Genomic DNA, 22,624 nt, shown 5'->3' on the forward strand with positions numbered 1-22,624 from the left:
ACTCAGTACTGTTACACCGTGTAGGAGCAGTTTGGACCTACTCAGTACTGTTACACCGTGTCGGAGCAGTTTGGACCTACTCAGTACTGTTACACCGTGTAGGAGCAGTTTGGACCTACTCAGTACTGTTACACCGTGTAGGAGCAGTTTGGACCTAGCTACCTCATTGGGATATTATCTGTTTGTTTGATTTTCTAAATGTGCAGGAGTAAATTGTTTTAAATTCTCACTCATTAAAGATATGCGCTAATCGACACATGCTCTTCTTTATACGTCTCAATATAGTAATATTATATAAATAAATAAAAATAAATAAATAAAACATCTAATTAAGTGTCTCAAAATAAAATAAAAATGTCCCTTGACTGTTACCCTCCCAGCCACCTGGTGGCGATGTGACTGTTTCAGTCAATTCTGCCGGTGTGACGTATAATCTAATGGACGGGACGCTTCTTCAAACAACGGCAGCGAGTTATTCACCTCGGTAGCTTTCTAGCCAACATAGCAGATCTTTAAATGCTTTCGTTGTATATTAGCGACTGTGTTTTAAACACAGTTGTCGTATCTACTAGCTAGTTACACCATTTCATTAAATATCTACGTTGTTTTTAGTCAGCTAGCTAGCTGGGTAAATTAGCAGTGCTAGTCTTGTCACTAATGCTAACTAGCTAACATCCCAACCATGAGTTCACTAAACGACTCCCCACCTTCTGAAGAGGAGAAATGCTGGACGGAGAAAGAAACTCTGGGGCTGAACATTGTCGTGAACGAGGAGAAGGAAGAAGAGGATGTCACAGTAAAACAAGAAACAGAGAGTGAGGCTGTTACAGTGAAAGAAGAAGAGAAAGAAGTTAAATTGACAGAAGATGAAGACGCGTTCAGAGTGAAAGAGGAGGATGTTACAGTAAAAGAAGAGGAGGAAGAGAAAGAGGAGATGACTGTCACAGTGAAAGAAGAAGAGGAAGACATTTTTGGAATGAAGGAAGTGGGGGAGATTACTGTCACATTGGAAGAAGAAGAAGAAGAGACAGGAGATCTGATTAACAACAGTGAGTAATATCTTTGTGAAAGCTACAAATAGACGGGGCGGCCAATTAAAGCGTAAATCAATCAAATCAAATGTATTTATTAAGCCCTTTTTACATCAGCTGAGTGCTGGACAGAAACCCAGCTTAAAACCCCAAACAGCAAGCAATGCAGATGTAGAATCACGGTGGCTAGGAAAAACTCCCTAGGAAGAAACCTAGAGAGGAACCAGGCTATGAGGGGTGGCCAGTCCTCTTCTGGCTGTGCCGGGTGGAGATTATAACAGATGTTCAAATGTTCCAAAATGACCTGCAGGGTCAGATAATAATAATCACAGTGGTTGTAGAGGGTGCAACAGGTCAGCACCTCAGGAGTAAATGTCAGTTTGCTTTTCATAGCCGGTCATTCAGAGTATCTCTACCGCTCCTGCTGTCTCTAGAGAGTTGAAAACAGCAGGTCTGGGACCTGTAGCACATCCGGTGAACAGGTCAGGGTTCCATAGCCGCAGGCAGAACAGTTGAATCTGGAGCAGCAGCACTACCAGGACAGGAAGATCACATCAGTGACACAACCCACTCAAGTGACGCACCCCTCCTAGGGACGGCATTAAAGAGCACCAGTAAGCCAGTGACTCAGCCCCTGTAATAGGGTGAGAGGCAGAGAATCCCAGTGGAAAGAGGGGAACCGGCCAGGCAGAGACAGCAAGGACGGTTCGTTGCTCCAGTGCCTTTCCGTTCACCTTCACACCCCTGGGCCAGACTACACTCAATCATATGACCCACTGAAGAGACGAGTCTTCAGTAAAGACTTAAAGGTTGAGACAGAGTCTGCATCTCTCACATTGATTGGCAGACCATTCCATAAAAATGGAGCTCCCTAGGAGAAAGCCCTGCCTCCAGCTGTTTGCGTAGACATTCTAGGGACAGTAAGGGGGCATGCGTCTTGTGACCGTAGTGTACGTGTAGGTATGTACGGCTGGACCAAATCGGAAAGATAGGTAGGAGCAAGCCCATGTAATGCTTTGTAGGTTAGCGGTAAAACCTTGAAATCAGCCCTTGCCTTAACAGGGAGGCTAGCACTGGAGTAATATGATCAAATGTTCTAGTGCTAGTCCAGATTCTAGCAGCTGTGTTTAGCATTAACTGAGGTTTATTTAGTGCTTTATACTATCATCGAACGCTATGGAACCCTATAGAACACTATGGAACGCTATAGAACCCTATAGAACACTATGGAACGCTATGGAACACTATAGACTATCATCTCTGGAAGATAAATATGTATTATTAGATTTAATTGTGCTGAGACTCACTTAAAATGTTTGCCTGACAGAAACCATTGATTTCAAAGTTTAACAAACCATACAGCTCTATTTACAAGGACCACTTTTAGTCCCCAACCGACCCCTCATGCCCCTAGGGGGGGTCGTTCGTACCCCTGGGGGGGGTCGTGCCCCACAGTTTGGGAACCACCCTGAATCCTACTGACAACTTTACAAGCGTGATTCATAAATCAGGGAGAGAGATGTTTAATTAGACAAGAATGGATTCACTTTTTCTATGATAGATAAGGACACTACAGTTAAACGTTTCACATTGGATTTATTAACTACAAAAAGGTGGGATGCGTTTTTTAATTATGTTGCTGCTCTGCACAAACAAGCTGGTTAGCTAGTTAGCTGGCTTGGGCCCAACGTTAAGCCACCAGACATTCAAAGCTGCTCCTCCTTGGTTTAATTCTGTGGGCCTAATTCAGATGGTGACTGGCAGCTCACTGGTCTGTCCATGGTGACTGGCAGCTCACTGGTCTGTCCATGGTGACTGGCAGCTCACTGGTCTGTCCATAGTGACTGGCAGCTCACTGGTCTGTCCATAGTGACTGGCAGCTCACTGGTCTGTCCATAGTGACTGGCAGCTCACTGGTCTGTCCATAGTGACTGGCAGCTCACTGGTCTGTCCATAGTGACTGGTCTGTCCATAGTGACTGGCAGCTCACTGGTCTGTCCATAGTGACTGGTCTGTCCATAGTGACTATCAGCTCACTGGTCTGTCCATAGTGACTGGCAGCTCACTGGTCTGTCCATAGTGACTGGTCTGTCCATAGTGACTGGCAGCTCACTGGTCTGTCCATAGTGACTGGCAGCTCACTTGTCTGTCCATAGTGACTGGTCTGTCCATAGTGACTGGCAGCTCACTTGTCTGTCGATAGTGACTGGTCTGTCCATAGTGACTGGCAGCTCACTGGTCTGTCCATAGTGACTGATAGCTCACTGGTCTGTCCATAGTGACTGGTCTGTCCATAGTGACTATCAGTTCACTGGTCTGTCCATAGTGACTGGCAGCTCACTGGTCTGTCCATAGTGACTGGTAGCTCACTGGTCTGTCCATAGTGACTGGTTTGTCCATAGTGACTGGCAGCTCACTGGTCTGTCCATAGTGACTATCAGTTCACTGGTCTGTCCATAGTGACTGGTCTGTCCATAGTGACTATCAGTTCACTGGTCTGTCCATAGTGACTGGCAGCTCACGTGTCTGTCCATAGTGACTGGCAGCTCACGTGTCTGTCCATAGTGACTGGCAGCTCACGTGTCTGTCCATAGTGACTGGCAGCTCACGTGTCTGTCCATAGTGACTGGCAGCTCACGTGTCTGTCCATAGTGACTGGCAGCTCACGTGTCTGTCCATAGTGACTGGCAGCTCACTTGTCTGTCCATAGTGACTGGTCTGTCCATAGTGACTGGCAGCTCACTGGTCTGTCGATAGTGACTGGCAGCTCACGTGTCTGTCCATAGTGACTGGCAGCTCACGTGTCTGTCCATAGTGACTGGCAGCTCACGTGTCTGTCCATAGTGACTGGCAGCTCACTTGTCTGTCCATAGTGACTGGCAGCTCACTGGTCTGTCCATAGTGACTGGCAGCTCACTGGTCTGTCCATAGTGACTGGTAGCTCACTGGTCTGTCCATAGTGACTGGCAGCTCACGTGTCTGTCCATAGTGACTGGCAGCTCACGTGTCTGTCCATAGTGACTGGCAGCTCACTTGTCTGTCCATAGTGACTGGCAGCTCACTTGTCTGTCCATAGTGACTGGCAGCTCACTTGTCTGTCCATAGTGACTGGCAGCTCACTTGTCTGTCCATAGTGACTGGCAGCTCACTGGTCTGTCCATAGTGACTGGTCTGTCCATAGTGACTGGCAGCTCACTGGTCTGTCCATAGTGACTGGCAGCTCACTTGTCTGTCCATAGTGACTGGTCTGTCCATAGTGACTGGTCTGTCCATAGTGACTGGCAGCTCACTTGTCTGTCCATAGTGACTGGTCTGTCCATAGTGACTGGTCTATCCATAGTGACTGATAGCTCACTGGTCTGTCCATAGTGACTGGTCTGTCCATAGTGACTGGCAGCTCACTGGTCTGTCCATAGTGACTGGTCTGTCCATAGTGACTGGTCTGTCCATAGTGACTGGCAGCTCACTGGTCTGTCCATAGTGACTGGTCTGTCCATAGTGACTGGCAGATCACTGGTCTGTCCATAGTGACTGGTAGCTCACTGGTCTGTCCATAGTGACTGGTCTGTCCATAGTGACTGGCAGCTCACTGGTCTGTCCATAGTGACTGGCAGCTCACTGGTCTGTCCATAGTGACTGGCAGCTCACTGGTCTGTCCATAGTGACTGGTCTGTCCATAGTGACTGGCAGCTCACTGGTCTGTCCATAGTGACTGGCAGCTCACTTGTCTGTCCATAGTGACTGGTCTGTCCATAGTGACTGGCAGCTCACTTGTCTGTCGATAGTGACTGGTCTGTCCATAGTGACTGGCAGCTCACTGGTCTGTCCATAGTGACTGATAGCTCACTGGTCTGTCCATAGTGACTGGTCTGTCCATAGTGACTGGCAGCTCACTTGTCTGTCGATAGTGACTGGTCTGTCCATAGTGACTGGCAGCTCACTGGTCTCTCCATAGTGACTGGCAGCTCACTGGTCTGTCCATAGTGACTGGTAGCTCACTGGTCTGTCCATAGTGACTGGTCTGTCCATAGTGACTGGCAGCTCACTGGTCTGTCCATAGTGACTATCAGTTCACTGGTCTGTCCATAGTGACTGGTCTGTCCATAGTGACTATCAGTTCACTGGTCTGTCCATAGTGACTGGTCTGTCCATAGTGACTGGCAGCTCACGTGTCTGTCCATAGTGACTGGCAGCTCACGTGTCTGTCCATAGTGACTGGCAGCTCACGTGTCTGTCCATAGTGACTGGCAGCTCTGTCTGTCCATAGTGACTGGCAGCTCACGTGTCTGTCCATAGTGACTGGCAGCTCACTTGTCTGTCCATAGTGACTGGTCTGTCCATAGTGACTGGCAGCTCACTGGTCTGTCCATAGTGACTGGCAGCTCACGTGTCTGTCCATAGTGACTGGCAGCTCACGTGTCTGTCCATAGTGACTGGCAGCTCACTTGTCTGTCCATAGTGACTGGCAGCTCACTGGTCTGTCCATAGTGACTGGCAGCTCACTGGTCTGTCCATAGTGACTGGCAGCTCACTGGTCTGTCCATAGTGACTGGCAGCTCACGTGTCTGTCCATAGTGACTGGCAGCTCACTTGTCTGTCCATAGTGACTGGCAGCTCACTGGTCTGTCCATAGTGACTGGCAGCTCACTTGTCTGTCCATAGTGACTGGTCTGTCCATAGTGACTGGCAGCTCACTTGTCTGTCGATAGTGACTGGTCTGTCCATAGTGACTGGCAGCTCACTGGTCTGTCCATAGTGACTGGTAGCTCACTGGTCTGTCCATAGTGACTGGTTTGTCCATAGTGACTGGCAGCTCACTGGTCTGTCCATAGTGACTATCAGTTCACTGGTCTGTCCATAGTGACTGGTCTGTCCATAGTGACTATCAGTTCACTGGTCTGTCCATAGTGACTGGTCTGTCCATAGTGACTGGCAGCTCACGTGTCTGTCCATAGTGACTGGCAGCTCTGTCTGTCCATAGTGACTGGCAGCTCACGTGTGTCTGTCCATAGTGACTGGCAGCTCACGTGTCTGTCCATAGTGACTGGCAGCTCACGTGTCTGTCCATAGTGACTGGCAGCTCACGTGTCTGTCCATAGTGACTGGCAGCTCACGTGTCTGTCCATAGTGACTGGCAGCTCACGTGTCTGTCCATAGTGACTGGCAGCTCACGTGTCTGTCCATAGTGACTGGCAGCTCACTTGTCTGTCCATAGTGACTGGTCTGTCCATAGTGACTGGCAGCTCACTGGTCTGTCCATAGTGACTGGCAGCTCACGTGTCTGTCCATAGTGACTGGCAGCTCACGTGTCTGTCCATAGTGACTGGCAGCTCACTGGTCTGTCCATAGTGACTGGCAGCTCACTGGTCTGTCCATAGTGACTGGCAGCTCACTGGTCTGTCCATAGTGACTGGCAGCTCTGTCCATAGTGACTGGCAGCTCACTTGTCTGTCCATAGTGACTGGCAGCTCACTTGTCTGTCCATAGTGACTGGCAGCTCACTTGTCTGTCCATAGTGACTGGCAGCTCACTTGTCTGTCCATAGTGACTGGCAGCTCACTGGTCTGTCCATAGTGACTGGTCTGTCCATAGTGACTGGCAGCTCACTGGTCTGTCCATAGTGACTGGCAGCTCACTTGTCTGTCCATAGTGACTGGTCTGTCCATAGTGACTGGTCTGTCCATAGTGACTGGCAGCTCACTTGTCTGTCCATAGTGACTGGCAGCTCACTGGTCTGTCCATAGTGACTGGTCTGTCCATAGTGACTGGCAGCTCACTGGTCTGTCCATAGTGACTGGCAGCTCACTTGTCTGTCCATAGTGACTGGTCTGTCCATAGTGACTGGTCTGTCCATAGTGACTGGCAGCTCACTTGTCTGTCCATAGTGACTGGTCTGTCCATAGTGACTGGTCTATCCATAGTGACTGATAGCTCACTGGTCTGTCCATAGTGACTGGTCTGTCCATAGTGACTGGCAGCTCACTGGTCTGTCCATAGTGACTGGCAGCTCACTGGTCTGTCCATAGTGACTGGTCTGTCCATAGTGACTGGCAGCTCACTGGTCTGTCCATAGTGACTGGCAGATCACTGGTCTGTCCATAGTGACTGGTAGCTCACTGGTCTGTCCATAGTGACTGGTCTGTCCATAGTGACTGGCAGCTCACTGGTCTGTCCATAGTGACTGGCAGCTCACTGGTCTGTCCATAGTGACTGGCAGCTCACTGGTCTGTCCATAGTGACTGGTCTGTCCATAGTGACTGGCAGCTCACTGGTCTGTCCATAGTGACTGGTCTGTCCATAGTGACTGGCAGCTCACTGGTCTGTCCATAGTGACTGGTCTGTCCATAGTGACTGGCAGCTCACTTGTCTGTCCACAGTGACTGGTCTGTCCATAGTGACTGGCAGCTCACTGGTCTGTCCACAGTGACTGGTCTGTCCATAGTGACTGGCAGCTCACTGGTCTGTCCATAGTGACTGGTCTGTCCATAGTGACTGGTAGCTCACTGGTCTGTCCATAGTGACTGGCAGCTCACTGGTCTGTCCATAGTGACTGGCAGCTCATTGGTCTGTCCATAGTGACTGGTCTGTCCATAGTGACTGGCAGCTCACTGGTCTGTCCATAGTGACTGGCAGCTCACTGGTCTGTCCATAGTGACTGGTCTGTCCATCGTGACTGGTAGCTCACTGGTCTGTCCATAGTGACTGGCAGCTCACTGGTCTGTCCATAGTGACTGATAGCTCACTGGTCTGTCCATAGTGACTGGTCTGTCCATAGTGACTGGCAGCTCACTGGTCTGTCCATAGTGACTGGTAGCTCACTGGTCTGTCCATAGTGACTGGTTTGTCCATAGTGACTGGCAGCTCACTGGTCTGTCCATAGTGACTATCAGTTCACTGGTCTGTCCATAGTGACTGGTCTGTCCATAGTGACTATCAGTTCACTGGTCTGTCCATAGTGACTGGTCTGTCCATAGTGACTGGCAGCTCACGTGTCTGTCCAAAGTGACTGGCAGCTCACGTGTCTGTCCATAGTGACTGGCAGCTCACGTGTCTGTCCATAGTGACTGATAGCTCACTGGTCTGTCCATAGTGACTGGTCTGTCCATAGTGACTGGCAGCTCACTGGTCTGTCCATAGTGACTGGTAGCTCACTGGTCTGTCCATAGTGACTGGTTTGTCCATAGTGACTGGCAGCTCACTGGTCTGTCCATAGTGACTATCAGTTCACTGGTCTGTCCATAGTGACTGGTCTGTCCATAGTGACTATCAGTTCACTGGTCTGTCCATAGTGACTGGTCTGTCCATAGTGACTGGCAGCTCACGTGTCTGTCCATAGTGACTGGCAGCTCACGTGTCTGTCCATAGTGACTGGCAGCTCACGTGTCTGTCCATAGTGACTGGCAGCTCACGTGTCTGTCCATAGTGACTGGCAGCTCACGTGTCTGTCCATAGTGACTGGCAGCTCACGTGTCTGTCCATAGTGACTGGCAGCTCACGTGTCTGTCCATAGTGACTGGCAGCTCACGTGTCTGTCCATAGTGACTGGCAGCTCACTTGTCTGTCCATAGTGACTGGTCTGTCCATAGTGACTGGCAGCTCACTGGTCTGTCGATAGTGACTGGCAGCTCACGTGTCTGTCCATAGTGACTGGCAGCTCACGTGTCTGTCCATAGTGACTGGCAGCTCACGTGTCTGTCCATAGTGACTGGTCTGTCCATCGTGACTGGTAGCTCACTGGTCTGTCCATAGTGACTGGCAGCTCACTGGTCTGTCCATAGTGACTGATAGCTCACTGGTCTGTCCATAGTGACTGGTCTGTCCATAGTGACTGGCAGCTCACTGGTCTGTCCATAGTGACTGGTAGCTCACTGGTCTGTCCATAGTGACTGGTTTGTCCATAGTGACTATGAGTGTAGTAGTGTGTGTGTGTGTGTGTGTGTTATAAAATGACTGTGTTCTCATTTTTGACTTCAGAGCGCTCTCTCCGAATAAAGAATTAACCTTTTGCAGAGACTTTGCTGAATTATTTTTAAACCAGGGACTTACAAACCTTGGGGATTTGGTCAAAGCTATAAAATAGTTGAGTTATCATCATTGGGATTGAAAATTCTCGTGACTGTGTTTTCATGTTATTCTGTGACTTGGATTAGTTAGTTAGTAAATAAATAATTAAACCAATTTGTATATCGCTGATTCATTATTTATGCGAGGGTTTGTGCAGATATCCGAGGTTTGCAATGTTCAGTAATGAGAACCGATGCGAGACAGTACGTTAAGCGATTGTTTTGATAAGATATGAAAACATCTGGGGAGTCGATTTGGGAAATAGTCTCTTTAAACATTTTCCCGTGGTGCCCCCGACTTCCTAGTTAATTCAAGTTTAAATGATTAGTTTAATCACGTAATAATAATTACACAGAATTGATTTGATAAAATAACAGTCTTCACATTTATTGATGTCACGGAACGACACTACTTTGACATTTTGTCTTTGACAGTGGTCCTCCTTTATGGGATAAACCAGTCCTTAATGGTTATGGGTTCAGCTGTATAGGATAAACCAGTCCTTAATGGTTATGGGTTCAGCTGTATAATAAACCAGTCCTTAATGGTTATGGGTTCAGCTGTATAATAAACCAGTCCTTTATGGTTATGGGTTCAGCTGTATAATAAACCAGTCCTTTATGGTTATGGGTTCAGCTGTATAGGATAAACCAGTCCTTTATGGTTATGGGTTCAGCTGTATAGGATAAACCAGTCCTTAATGGTTATGGGTCCAGCTGTATAATAAACCAGTCCTTAATGGTTATGGGTTCAGCTGTATAATAAACCAGTCCTTTATGGTTATGGGTTCAGCTGTATAGGATAAACCAGTCCTTAATGGTTATGGGTTCAGCTATACAGGATAAACCAGTCCTTTATGGTTATGGGTTCAGCTATACAGGATAAACCAGTCCTTAATGGTTATGGGTTCAGCTGTATAGGATAAACCAGTCCTTTATGGTTATGGGTTCAGCTGTACAGGATAAACCAGTCCTTTATGGTTATGGGTTCAGCTGTATAATAAACCAGTCCTTTATGGTTATGGGTTCAGCTGTATAATAAACCAGTCCTTTATGGGTATGGGTTCAGCTGTATAATAGACCAGTCCTTTATGGTTATGGGTTCAGCTGTACAGGATAAACCAGTCCTTTATGGGTATGGGTTCAGCTGTATAATAAACCAGTCCTTTATGGTTATGGGTTCAGCTACCAGTCCTTCCTACATAGACCGGTCCCAGTTGGTAATGATTTTAAACACATACCGGTCCCAGTTGGTAATGATGGTAAACACAGACCGGTCCCAGTTGGTAATGATGGTAAACACAGACCAGGTCCCAGTTGGTAATGATGGTAAACACAGACCAGTTCCCAGTTGGCAATGATGGTAAACACAGACCGGTCCCAGTTGGTAATGATGGTAAACACAGACCAGTTCCCAGTTGATAATGATGGTAAACACAGACCAGTTCCCAGTTGGTAATGATGGTAAACACAGACCGGTCCCAGTTGATAATGATGGTAAACACAGACCAGTTCCCAGTTGATAATGATGGTAAACACAGACCAGGTCCCAGTTGGTAATGATGGTAAACACAGACCAGTTCCCAGTTGGTATTGATGGTAAACACAGATCAGGTCCCAGTTGGTAATGATGGTAAACACAGACTAGTTCCCAGTTGATAATGATGGTAAACACAGACCAGTTCCCAGTTGGTAATGATGGTAAACACAGACCAGTTCCCAGTTGGTAATGATGGTAAACACAGACCAGTTCCCAGTTGGTAATGATGGTAAACACAGACCAGGTCCCAGTTGGTAATGATGGTAAACACAGACCAGGTCCCAGTTGATAATGATGGTAAACACAGACCAGTTCCCAGTTGGTAATGATGGTAAACACAGACCAGGTCCCAGTTGGTAATGATGGTAAACACAGACCAGTTCCCAGTTGGTAATGATGGTAAACACAGACCGGTCCCAGCTGGTAATGATGGTAAACACAGACCAGGTCCCAGTTGATAATGATGGTAAACACAGACCAGGTCCCAGTTGGTAATGGTGGTAACACAGACCGGTCAGGTTCTAACTAAAACAGGTTCTAACTGATAATGATGGTATAAAACAGGTTCTAACTGATAATGATGGTATAAAACAGGTTCTAACTGATAATGATGGTATAAAACAGGTTCTAACTGATAATGATTGTATAAAACAGGTTCTAACTGATAATGATTGTATACAACAGGTTCTAACTGATAATGATGGTATACAACAAGTTCCAACTGATAATGATGGTATAACAGATTCTAACTGATAATGATTGTATACAACAGGTTCTAACTGATAATGATGGTATACAACAAGTTCCAACTGATAATGATGGTATAACAGGTTCTAACTGATAATGATTGTATACAACAGGTTCTAACTGATAATGATGGTACAACAGGTTCTAACTGATAATGATTGTATACAACAGGTTCTAACTGATAATGATGGTATACAACAAGTTCCAACTGATAATGATGGTATAACAGATTCTAACTGATAATGATTGTATACAACAGGTTCTAACTGATAATGATGGTATACAACAAGTTCCAACTGATAATGATGGTATAACAGGTTCCAACTGATAATGATTGGTATAAAACAGGTTCTAACTGATAATGATGGTATAAAACAGGTTCTAACTGATAATGATTGGTATAAAACAGGTTCTAACTGATAATGATTGGTATAAAACAGGTTCTAACTGATAATGATTGGTATAAAACAGGTTCTAACTAATAATGATTGGTATAAAACAGGTTCTAACTGATAATGATGGTAAAACAGGTTCTAACTGATAATGATGGTATAAAACAGGTTCTAACTGATAATGATTGTATACAACAGGTTCTAACTGATAATGATTGGTATAAAACAGGTTCTAACTGATAATGATGGTATACAACAAGTTCCAACTGATAATGATGGTATAACAGGTTCTAACTGATAATGATTGTATACAACAGGTTCTAACTGATAATGATGGTATAAAACAGGTTCTAACTGATAATGATTGGTATAAAACAGGTTCTAACTGATAATGATTGGTATAAAACAGGTTCTAACTGATAATGATGGTATAAAACAGGTTCTAACTGATAATGATGGTATAAAACAGGTTCTAACTGATAATGATGGTATAAAACAGGTTCTAACTGATAATGATGGTATAAAACAGGTTCTAACTGATAATGATTGGTATAAAACAGGTTCTAACTGATTATGATGGTATAAAACAGGTTCTAACTGATAATGATGGTATAAAACAGGTTCTAACTGATTATGATGGTATAAAACAGGTTCTAACTGATAATGATGGTAAAACAGGTTCTAACTGATAATGATGGTATAAAACAGGTTCTAACTGATAATGATGGTATAAAACAGGTTCTAACTGATAATGATGGTATAAAACAGGTTCTAACTGATAATGATGGTATAAAACAGGTTCTAACTGATAATGATGGTATAAAACAGGTTCTAACTGATTATGATGGTATAAAACAGGTTCTAACTGATAATGATGGTATAAAACAGGTTCTAACTGATAATGATGGTAAAACAGGTTCTAACTGATAATGATGGTATAAAACAGGTTCTAACTGATTATGATGGTATAAAACAGGTTCTAACTGATAATGATTGGTATAAAACAGGTTCTAACTGATAATGATTGGTATAAAACAGGTTCTAACTGATAATGATTGGTATAAAACAGGTTCTAACTGATAATGATTGGTATAAAACAGGTTCTAACTGATAATGATTGGTATAAAACAAGTTCTAACTGATAATGATTGGTATAAAACAGGTTCTAACTGATAATGATTGGTATAAAACAGGTTCTAACTGATAATGATTGGTATAAAACAGGTTCTAACTGATAATGATTGGTATAAAACAGGTTCTAACTGATAATGATTGGTATAAAACAAGTTCTAACTGATAATGATTGGTATAAAACAGGTTCTAACTGATAATGATTGGTATAAAACAGGTTCTAACTGATAATGATGGTATAAAACAGGTTCTAACTGATAATGATTGGTATAAAACAGGTTCTAACTGATAATGATGGTATAAAACAGGTTCTAACTGATAATGATTGGTATAAAACAGGTTCTAACTGATAATGATTGGTATAAAACAGGTTCTAACTGATAATGATTGGTATAAAACAGGTTCTAACTGATTTTTTTCTTTATTTTACTCGGCAAGTCAGTTAAGAACACATTCTTATTTTCAATGACGGCCTGGGAACAGTGGGTTAACTGCCTGTTCAGGGGCAGAACGACAGATTTGTACCTTGTCAGCTCGGGGGTTTGAACTCACAACCTTCCGGTTACTAGTCCAACGCTCTAACCACTAGGCTACCCAGCTGATAATGATGGTATAACAGGTTCTAACTGATAATGATGGTATAACAGGTTCTAACTGATAATGATGGTATAAAACAGGTTCCAGTTGATTTTGTTTGGAAACCCCCTATGTACCATTCTAGCCCCATCTTTTTATTTATTTCACCTTTATTTAACAAGGTACGCAAGTTGAGAACAAGTTCTCATTTACAATTGCGACCTGGCCAAGATAAAGCAAAGCAGTTCGACACATACAACGACACAGAGTTACACATGGAGCAAAAAAAACATGCATTCAATAATACAGTATAAACAAGTCTATATATGATGTGAGCAAATGAGGTGAGGTAAGGGAGGTAAAGGCAAAAAAAGGCCATGGTGGCAAAGTAAATACAATATAGCAAGTAAAACACTGGAATGGTAGATTTGCAATGGAAGAATGTGCAAAGTAGAAATAAAAATAATGGGGTGCAAAGGAGCAAAATAAATTAATTAATTAAATACAGTAGGGAAAGAGGTATTGTTTGGGCTAAAATATAGGTGGGCTATGTACAGGTGCAGTAATCTGTGAGCTGCACTGACAGTTGGTGCTTAAAGCTAGTGAGGGAGATAAGTGTTTCCAGTTTCAGTGCTTTTTGTAGTTCGTTCCAGTCATTGGCAGCAGAGAACTGGAAGGAGAGGCGGCCAAAGAAAGAATTGGTTTTGGGGGTGATTAGAGAGATAAACCTGCTGGAGCGTGTGCTACAGGTGGGAGATGCTATGGTGACCAGCGAGCTGAGATAAGGGGGGACTTTACCTAGCAGGGTCTTGTAGATGACATGGAGCCAGTGGGTTTGGCGACGAGTATGAAGCGAGGGCCAGCCAACGAGAGCGTACAGGTCGCAATGGTGGGTAGTATATGGGGCTTTGGTGACAAAACGGATTGCACTGTGATAGACTGCATCCAATTTGTTGAGTAGGGTATTGGAGGCTATTTTGTAAAGGACATTGCCAAAGTCGAGGATTGGTAGGATGGTCAGTTTTACAAGGGTATGTTTGGCAGCATGAGTGAAGGATGCTTTGTTTGCGAAATAGGAAGCCAATTCTAGATTTAACTTTGGATTGGAGATGTTTGATATGGGTCTGGAAGGAGAGTTTACAGTCTAACCAGACCCCTAAGTATTTGTAGTTGTCCACGTATTCTAAATCAGAGCCGTCCAGAGTAGTGATGTTGGACAGGCGGGTAGGTGCGGGTAGCGATCGGTTGAAGAGCATGCATTTAGTTTTACTTGTATTTAAGAGCAATTGGAGGCCACGGAACTTAACATGTTATGTACCACTCTTGCCCCATCTTAACCTATTATGTACCATTCTAGTAGCAAACCAACAATTAGCCATTAAGTGGAGATTAGTTGATTAATTTCCTGGGAGGGCTGTGGGACAGTGGAGAATAGTTTATGAATTTTCTGGGAGGTGTCATGAACCGGCTCAAAGCCCGTAACAAAGGGAGACAACGTGGAGATAGGAGTAACAAAATATATATTTATTAACCAAAGCAACTAAGGAAAATATACAATGGTGTGTGTAATCAGTAATCAGTAGTGTAAGTGAGTGTTTTGCATGCATGAATGTGATAATGCAGGGTGTTGAAAGGTGCCAATGCAAACAAACAAAAGGCCACCAAGAACCACAACACAATCTACAATGGTGTCTGCATGGAGAGAGTCTCTTCCATGAATGTGGAAGAGGTCTATTTATCCTGGGACACACCTGGCCCAGGTGTTTCCCATGTAGCTGACGACCCTCCCCAACTCCGCCCACCGGCATCCTAATAAGGAAACAAGAACAAAGACAGAATACGGCAGACAGAGTGGGACGGTCGTCACAGGAGGGCTGTGGGACAGTGGATGTGTAGGAATAATTCAAATGGAACTGTTAACAGCCATTAACTGGGATTAACGTGAATAAGTAACAGCTATCAACCAATCAGCATCCAGGATCCACATTTTGTGTTTCATAATGAGGGATCTAGTCTGGATTAAACCTCATAGGAAAACAGTTTTATAATGGAGGTTTCAGTCAGGTCTGTCTGTTTAACTAAATACTCTGTTTAACTAAATACTCCTTTTGTCTTTGGCAGGAGAGAGACCAGACTCTCCATCTGACAGCAGAAAGAGTCCTTCAGGGGAACCAGACCCTGAGACGCCCAATCCAGCGATGCAACACCACTGCTCCCAGTGTAATATGAGTTTTAAGTGGTTATGGAAGCTGAAAGAGCATGAAAGGAAACACACAGGAGAAAAGCACTTCCAATGCTCCCAGTGTGGAAATAGATTCTCACGATCACATGACCTAAAATCACATGAGAGGACACACACAGGCGAAAAACCTCACAATTGCTCACAGTGTGGAAAGCTTTTTTCCCATTTAGGGAACCTGAACAAACATAAGAGAATACACTCTGGAGAGAAGCCTTACCCCTGTTCCCATTGTGGAAAGAATTTTAGGTTGTCGGGTAACCTGAAAACGCATGAGAGGACACACACAGGGGAGAAACCTTACCATTGCTCCCTGTGTGGTAAGGATTTTACCAAGTTAGGGAACCTGAAAGATCACGAGAAGAAACACACAGGAGAAAAGCCTTACCACTGCTCCAATTGTGGAAAGAGATTTTCAACATCATCAGACTTAAGAAAGCATGAGATGACGCACACCGGGGAGAAATCGTACCATTGCTCTCAGTGTGGAAATAGTTTCTTACGATCACATGACCTGAGAGCACATGAGCGGACACACACAGGGGAAAAACCACACAGTTGTTCCCAGTGTGGAAAGTGTTTTTTGCATTTAGGGAGCCTGAACAAACACAAGAAAATACACTCTGGAGAGAAGCCTTACCCCTGTTCCCATTGTGGAAAATTCTTTAGGTCGTTAGATAACATGAGGAGGCATGAGAAGACACATGCAGGGAAGAAGCTTTACCATTGCACCTTGTGCGGAAAGAGATATTCACGATCACATGATCTAAAATCACATAAAAGGAAACACACAGGGGAAGAAAACACGCAATTACACACACAGGGGAAAAATCACACAATGGGTCCCAGTGTGGAAAGAATCACACGCAGTTAGAGAACCGTTCCCATTGTGGAACTATATTTTCCCAATCACATGACCTAAATTCACATCAAATCTAACCAAGCTATATTTATTCAGCACATTTCAGACATGGAGTGGAACACAATGGGCTTCACAGGAGAAAACAATGAAAACAAAAACTGAAATATTTACTACACAAGAAACATAAGAGGATATAAAAAAACAAAAGATTAACAATAAAAACATTTGTGCCCAGCTGTGGATAAAACACTGCTAGCATTTGTCTGCTCCATTTGCATGATGGCTAGCAGCTAATTGCTACTTAACACTGCTAGCATTTATCTGCTCCATTTTCATGATGGCGAGCAGCTAATTGCTACTTAACACTGCTAGCATGTGTCTGCTCCATTTTCATGATGGCTAACAGCTAATTGCTACTTAACACTGCTAGCATTTGTCTGCTCCGTTTTCATGATGGTTAGCAGCTAATTGCTACTTAACACTGCTAGCATGTGTCTGCTCCATTTTCATGATGGTTAGCAGCTAATTGCTACTTAACACTGCTAGCATTTGTCTGCTCCATTTTCATGATGGTTAGCAGCTAATTGCTACTTAACACTGCTAGCATGTGTCTGCTCCATTTTCATGATGGTTAGCAGCTAATTGCTACTTAACAGGAATCCAGGACTTGCGGTGTCAGCCATAAAGGCTGACTACATTGCGGAACCAGTAGCAATTGTTTTTTTGTTTTTTTTGTTTTTTTTTCTTGTGGAGTATTACAACATACAATCTACCTGCAGTGAAGCCGTTCAACATTTACATTACATTCAGTCATCTAGCAGACTCCCGTCCGGAGTGACCCACACGAGCAACCAGGCTCAAGCGTCCCGCCCAAAGGGATGTCGACAGATCTCCCAACAAGTCAAATCGAGGACTCAAACCATTTATATATATTTTGTGAAATGAATACCAAGTATGTCCACTTCACCATCAGCCCATTTTACAGGTAAACTACAGGATCATGTAAAAGCTGTTTTTTGTAAAGGTCCAATACGTAATATTGTAGACTTGTCATAATTAGGAGTCCAGAAAAGTTATCTTCAATGAGACAGTGAGACAACGTGAGTCATCGGCACCTTTTTGTTTTTTAAGCCTTGGATTTCTAATCCTCTAATGTTGTTGTTAGTTTGGCTCCTCCCCCTCCCCTCTCGCCCATTCATTGTACTGTTGTTGTTAGTTTGGCTCCTCCCCCTCCCCTCTCGCCCATTCATTGTACTGTTGTTGTTGTTAGTTTGGCTCCTCCCCCTCCCCTCTCGCCCAGTCATTGTACTGTTGTTGTTAGTTTGGCTCCTCCCCCTCCCCTCTCGCCCATTCATTGTACTGTTGTTGTTGTTAGTTTGGCTCCTCCCCCTCCCCTCTCGCCCATTCATTGTACTGTTGTTGTTAGTTTGGCTCCTCCCCTCCCCTCTCGCCTATTCATTGTACTGTTGTTATTAGTTTGGCTCCTCCCCTCCCCTCTCGCCCATTCATTGTACTGTTGTTGTTCTTTTGGCTCCTCCCCCTCCCCTCTCGCCCATTCATTGTACTGTTGTTGTTATTTTGGCTCCTCCCCCTCCCCTCTCGCCCATTCATTGTACTGTTGTTGTTCTTTTGGCTCCTCCCCCTCCCCTCTCGCCCATTCATTGTACTGTTGTTGTTCTTTTGGCTCCTCCCCTCCCCTCTCGCCCATTCATTGTACTGTTGTTGTTAGTTTGGCTCCTCCCCCTCCCCTCTCGCCCATTCATTGTACTGTGGGCAGTGTGTTAGTGATAGGATAAAGGCAGGACGTTGTGACTTCGGGGTGAGGGGAGTCCTAGCTAGACGCGGGTGCGGTCTAGTCTTTTCACCATACAGACATATGAACAGGTCGTTTTATGTATTTTTCACATCAAGTAATCTATGCTTTTAAGTTGATTGGAGAATCATTTAGTTGTTAGATATAAGAAGAATAAACCTGTTTGTTGCACCATGTCCCTGGATCTCATTGGATGTTTTTTGCCGTTTGGGAACTTTGAATGTGGACTGTACGCGTCCGAAACAACCCTGCTTCAGGTTTGGGCAGTGGCTGTGGTCAATATGTAAGGAAGCCACTACAGTTGTTATTTGATCTGATTTTAATAGCTAGCATTTAGGCAAAAAAGTATTTAGTCAGCCACCAATTGTGCAAGTTCTCCCACTTAAAAAGTTGAGAGAGACCTGTAATTTTCATCATATGTACACTTCAATTATGACAGACAAAATGAGAATTTTGTTTCCAGAAAATCACATTGTAGGATTTTTAGACTCAACAAAATGTTAAAAGTCCAGGCACGTATATATAAAATCCAGTCTTGCTTTATCAAAGGCCTTTTCAAAATCCGCTATAAATACCAGGCCTGACTCCTTAGATGTTTCACGGTGTTCTATTATTTCTAGTAGTTGTCGTAGTTTATCTCCAATGTATCTTCCCATGTTAAAAACCTGTCTGATCAGGATGAACAATACCTGGTAAAACCCTTTAAATTACATTTTACATTTAAGTCATTTAGCAGACGCTCTTATCCAGAGCGACTTACAAATTGGTGAATTCACCTTCTGACATCCAGTGGAACAGCCACTTTACAATAGTGCATCTAAATCATTAAGGGGGGTGGTGAGAAGGATTACTTATCTTATCCTAGGTATTAAATTCTGAGTGCTATGCATTTTACTAGTATTTTTGCATCACAGTGTAAGATGCCTCCAGTTTTTCTTTTATAGATAGACTGTGTCTTTGTATTTTCCATCTGGGCACTGCGTTCATCCACCTCTGGCCTGCTCGCCTCCCTACCACTGAGGAAGTACAGTTCCCGCTCAGCCCAGTCAAAACTGTTCGCTGCTCTGGCCCCCCAATGGTGGAACAAACTCCCTCACGACGCCAGGACAGCGGAGTCAATCACCACCTTCCGGAGACACCTGAAACCCCACCTCTTCAAGGAATACCTAGGATAGGATAAGTAATCCTTTTCACCCCCCCTTAAATGATTTAGATGCACTATTGTAAAGTGGCTGTTCCACTGGATGTCAGAAGGTGAATTCACCAATTTGTAAGTCGCTCTGGATAAGAGCGTCTGCTAAATGACTTAAATGTAAATGTAAATGTTTTAATAATAGTGAAATCAGACCTTCCTGCTGAGTACCTGGCAGACTACCATTTCTATGTGGACTAATTAAAACAAGCTAATATTGGAGCTTTGAGTAAATCAAAGACGGCTTGATATACCTCTACCTGTATGCCATCAAGCTCTGGGGTTTTTCCAGACTGAAAGGATTTACTAGCCTCAAAAATGATTCCTCTGTAATTTGGCCCTCGCAATGGTCTTTCTGTGCATTTGTTAATTTTCCATTTCAATTTTTTGGGGTGGGAAAGAATTTCTTACAGTAGTCATCATTCAGAGCATGAGACGGAAAGGAACAAATCTACTTAAAATATTTAGCTTCCTCTTTTAAAATATAATTCGGAGAATCATAGATGACTTTGCCTTTAATAAGTTTCTGCTAATTATTTTTTGTTGGGGCTGCTGTGTTGGAGATTCAGGAAGAATTTGGTGCATTTTTCTCCATATTCATTTGCTTTATTTTTGTAATAGATTACATTAGATCGTTCTGGAATAAGTTCCTCAAGTTCTTTTGTTGTTTTTTTCTCTAACCTATTTTGTATCTCTGTAGTATTGTTTTTATTGCTTCTCCCTGAACTATAGGTTCATGTATTTCCATTGTTAGTCTTCTCTTTAGACAGAAACAACTCTTTTATTATTATTATTGATTAATATTGATAGATATTGATATTGATTGATAGATGAATACCATATAGAGTAATACCATATAGAGTAATACCATATAGAGTAATACCATATAGAGTAATACCATATAGAGTAATATCATATAGAGTAATACCATATAGATGATCTGTTTTTCCATCCACTTTTATATTCAAAACCTTCCTTGCGAATAATTCTTGACTGTTTACACATTCGGATCGACATTTTTGATAATTAATATCATCACACCTTTTGAGTTCCCACGTGACAGAACATTATTTCACCAACCCCATTTCCTTTTTCAACGCAACTTCATGTCAGGATGTAGATGGAGTTTCCTGTAAATAGTAGATGATTTATTCCTTTTCTTTCAGCCACATAAAGACTGATCTTTTCCTATAATCTCTTCAACCGTTACAATTCTAACCGGCTATACTTATTGTAGCCCTTACTGTAACTAGATATTATTCTCAGTCTAAATGGACCATAATTAGTGCTTGTAAAGTTACTGCCATCAGAGGTATTATGAAGGGCAAAAAATAGAGATTTCAAATGTCTGATGTTTAGAATTCAAGAAACACGTTCAAGCGACATTTGTTTGTTTTTGTTTGCCTGTGAGCCAATGCCACAGATGTTAGAACACGTAGTCAAGATATTACGTGTGTAGTAGATCTGTGTAGGTCGATGTGGATGTGATTTAGTGAGAGTGTGTACGATGTCTGGATTAGAGTAAGACTGTAATGTGTGATGTCTAAATAAAGAATAACCCAGACAGTTTGCATGGTTGAGTGTCTGTGTCTGTGTGTGTGTGTGTGTGTGTGTGTGTGTGTGTGTGTGTGTGTGTGTGTGTGTGTGTGTGTGTGTGTGTGGAGTGTAGCCTTAATATTCAGGATGATGATTGTAATCCGTGTCGTATCAACATTATAGTTACAATAAACTTCATTTTCATAGAAAAACACATGCCAGCAATTCCATGGTAATTGACGTTTCACATAATGATGAAAGAGACCTTGCATTACTATAGAGACGGATTCACTACAGTACAAATGTATCCCGTACATTATGTTGTTATTCCCCATCGTTTATATTCTGATAACTTCCCATTGCTTGTTGTAAACATAAATAAACATATAGACCAAGACACAAAAGATAGATCCCAGAAATCATATTTAATTACAGAAAAGTTCTCGACAATAGAGAGAGACAGCGTGAGAGAAGAAAAGAGAGGGGAGAGGAGAGATAGATGATACTGGGGAATCATCCACAAGCTACTGGGGAATCCTCCACAAGCTACTGTTGGAATCATCCACAAGCTACTCATTTCATCCACAAGCTACTGGGGAATCCTCCACAAGCTACTGGGGAATCATCCACAAGCTACTGGGGAATCATCCACAAGCTACTGGGGAATCATCCACAAGCTCCTGGGGAATCCTCAACAAGCTCCTGGGGAATCATCCAAATTACTGGGGAATCATCCACAAGCTACTGGGGAGTCCACCACAAGCTACTGGGGAATCATCCACAAGCTACTGGGGAGTCCACCACAAGCTACTGGGGAATCATCCACAAGCTACTGGGGAATCCTCCACAAGCTACTGGGGAATCATCCACAAGCTACTGAGGAATCCTCCACAAGCTACTGGGGAATCATCCACAAGCTACTGGGGAGTCCACCACAAGCTACTGGGGAATCATCCACAAGCTACTGGGGAATCCTCCACAAGCTACTGGGGAATCATCCACAAGCTACTGAGGAATCCTCCACAAGCTACTGGGGAGTCCACCACAAGCTACTGGGGAATCCTCCACAAGCTACTGGGGAATTATCCACAAGCTACTGGGGAATCCTCAACAAGCTACTGGGGAATCCTCCACAGGCTACTGGGGAATCCTCCACAGGCTACTGGGGAATCCTCCACAAGCTACTGGGGAATCCTCAACAAGCTACTGGGGAATCCGCCACAAGCTACTGGGGAATCCTCCACAAGCTACTGGGGAATCATCCACAAGCTACTGGGGAATCCTCCACGAGCTACTGGGGAATCATCCACAAGCTACTGGGGAATCCTCCACAAGCTACTGGGGAATCCTCCACAGGCTACTGGGGAATCCTCCACAGGCTACTGGGGAATCCTCCACAAGCTACTGGGGAATCCTCAACAAGCTACTGGGGAATCCGCCACAAGCTACTGGGGAAGCCTCCACAAGCTACTGGGGAATCATCCACAAGCTACTGGGGAATC

At 43.9% G+C, this 22,624-nt stretch overlaps 1 protein-coding gene across 1 annotated transcript; it reads left to right on the forward strand.

The window, feature by feature from the left end:
• The first annotated feature begins 445 nt into the window (after window positions 1–445).
• LOC135530662 (zinc finger protein 625-like) lies at window positions 446–17,954 on the forward strand. The gene is made up of 2 exons (XM_064958928.1): window positions 446–1,049; window positions 15,602–17,954. The coding sequence occupies exons 1-2, from the start codon at window positions 683–685 to the stop codon at window positions 16,591–16,593; spliced, it is 1,359 nt and encodes a 452-aa protein (XP_064815000.1). The 5' UTR covers window positions 446–682; the 3' UTR covers window positions 16,594–17,954.
• The last annotated feature ends 4,670 nt before the right edge of the window (window positions 17,955–22,624 follow it).

This window comes from Oncorhynchus masou, chromosome 5 (genome assembly GCF_036934945.1).
Source record: "Oncorhynchus masou masou isolate Uvic2021 chromosome 5, UVic_Omas_1.1, whole genome shotgun sequence".
NCBI classification, from domain to species: domain Eukaryota; kingdom Metazoa; phylum Chordata; class Actinopteri; order Salmoniformes; family Salmonidae; genus Oncorhynchus; species Oncorhynchus masou.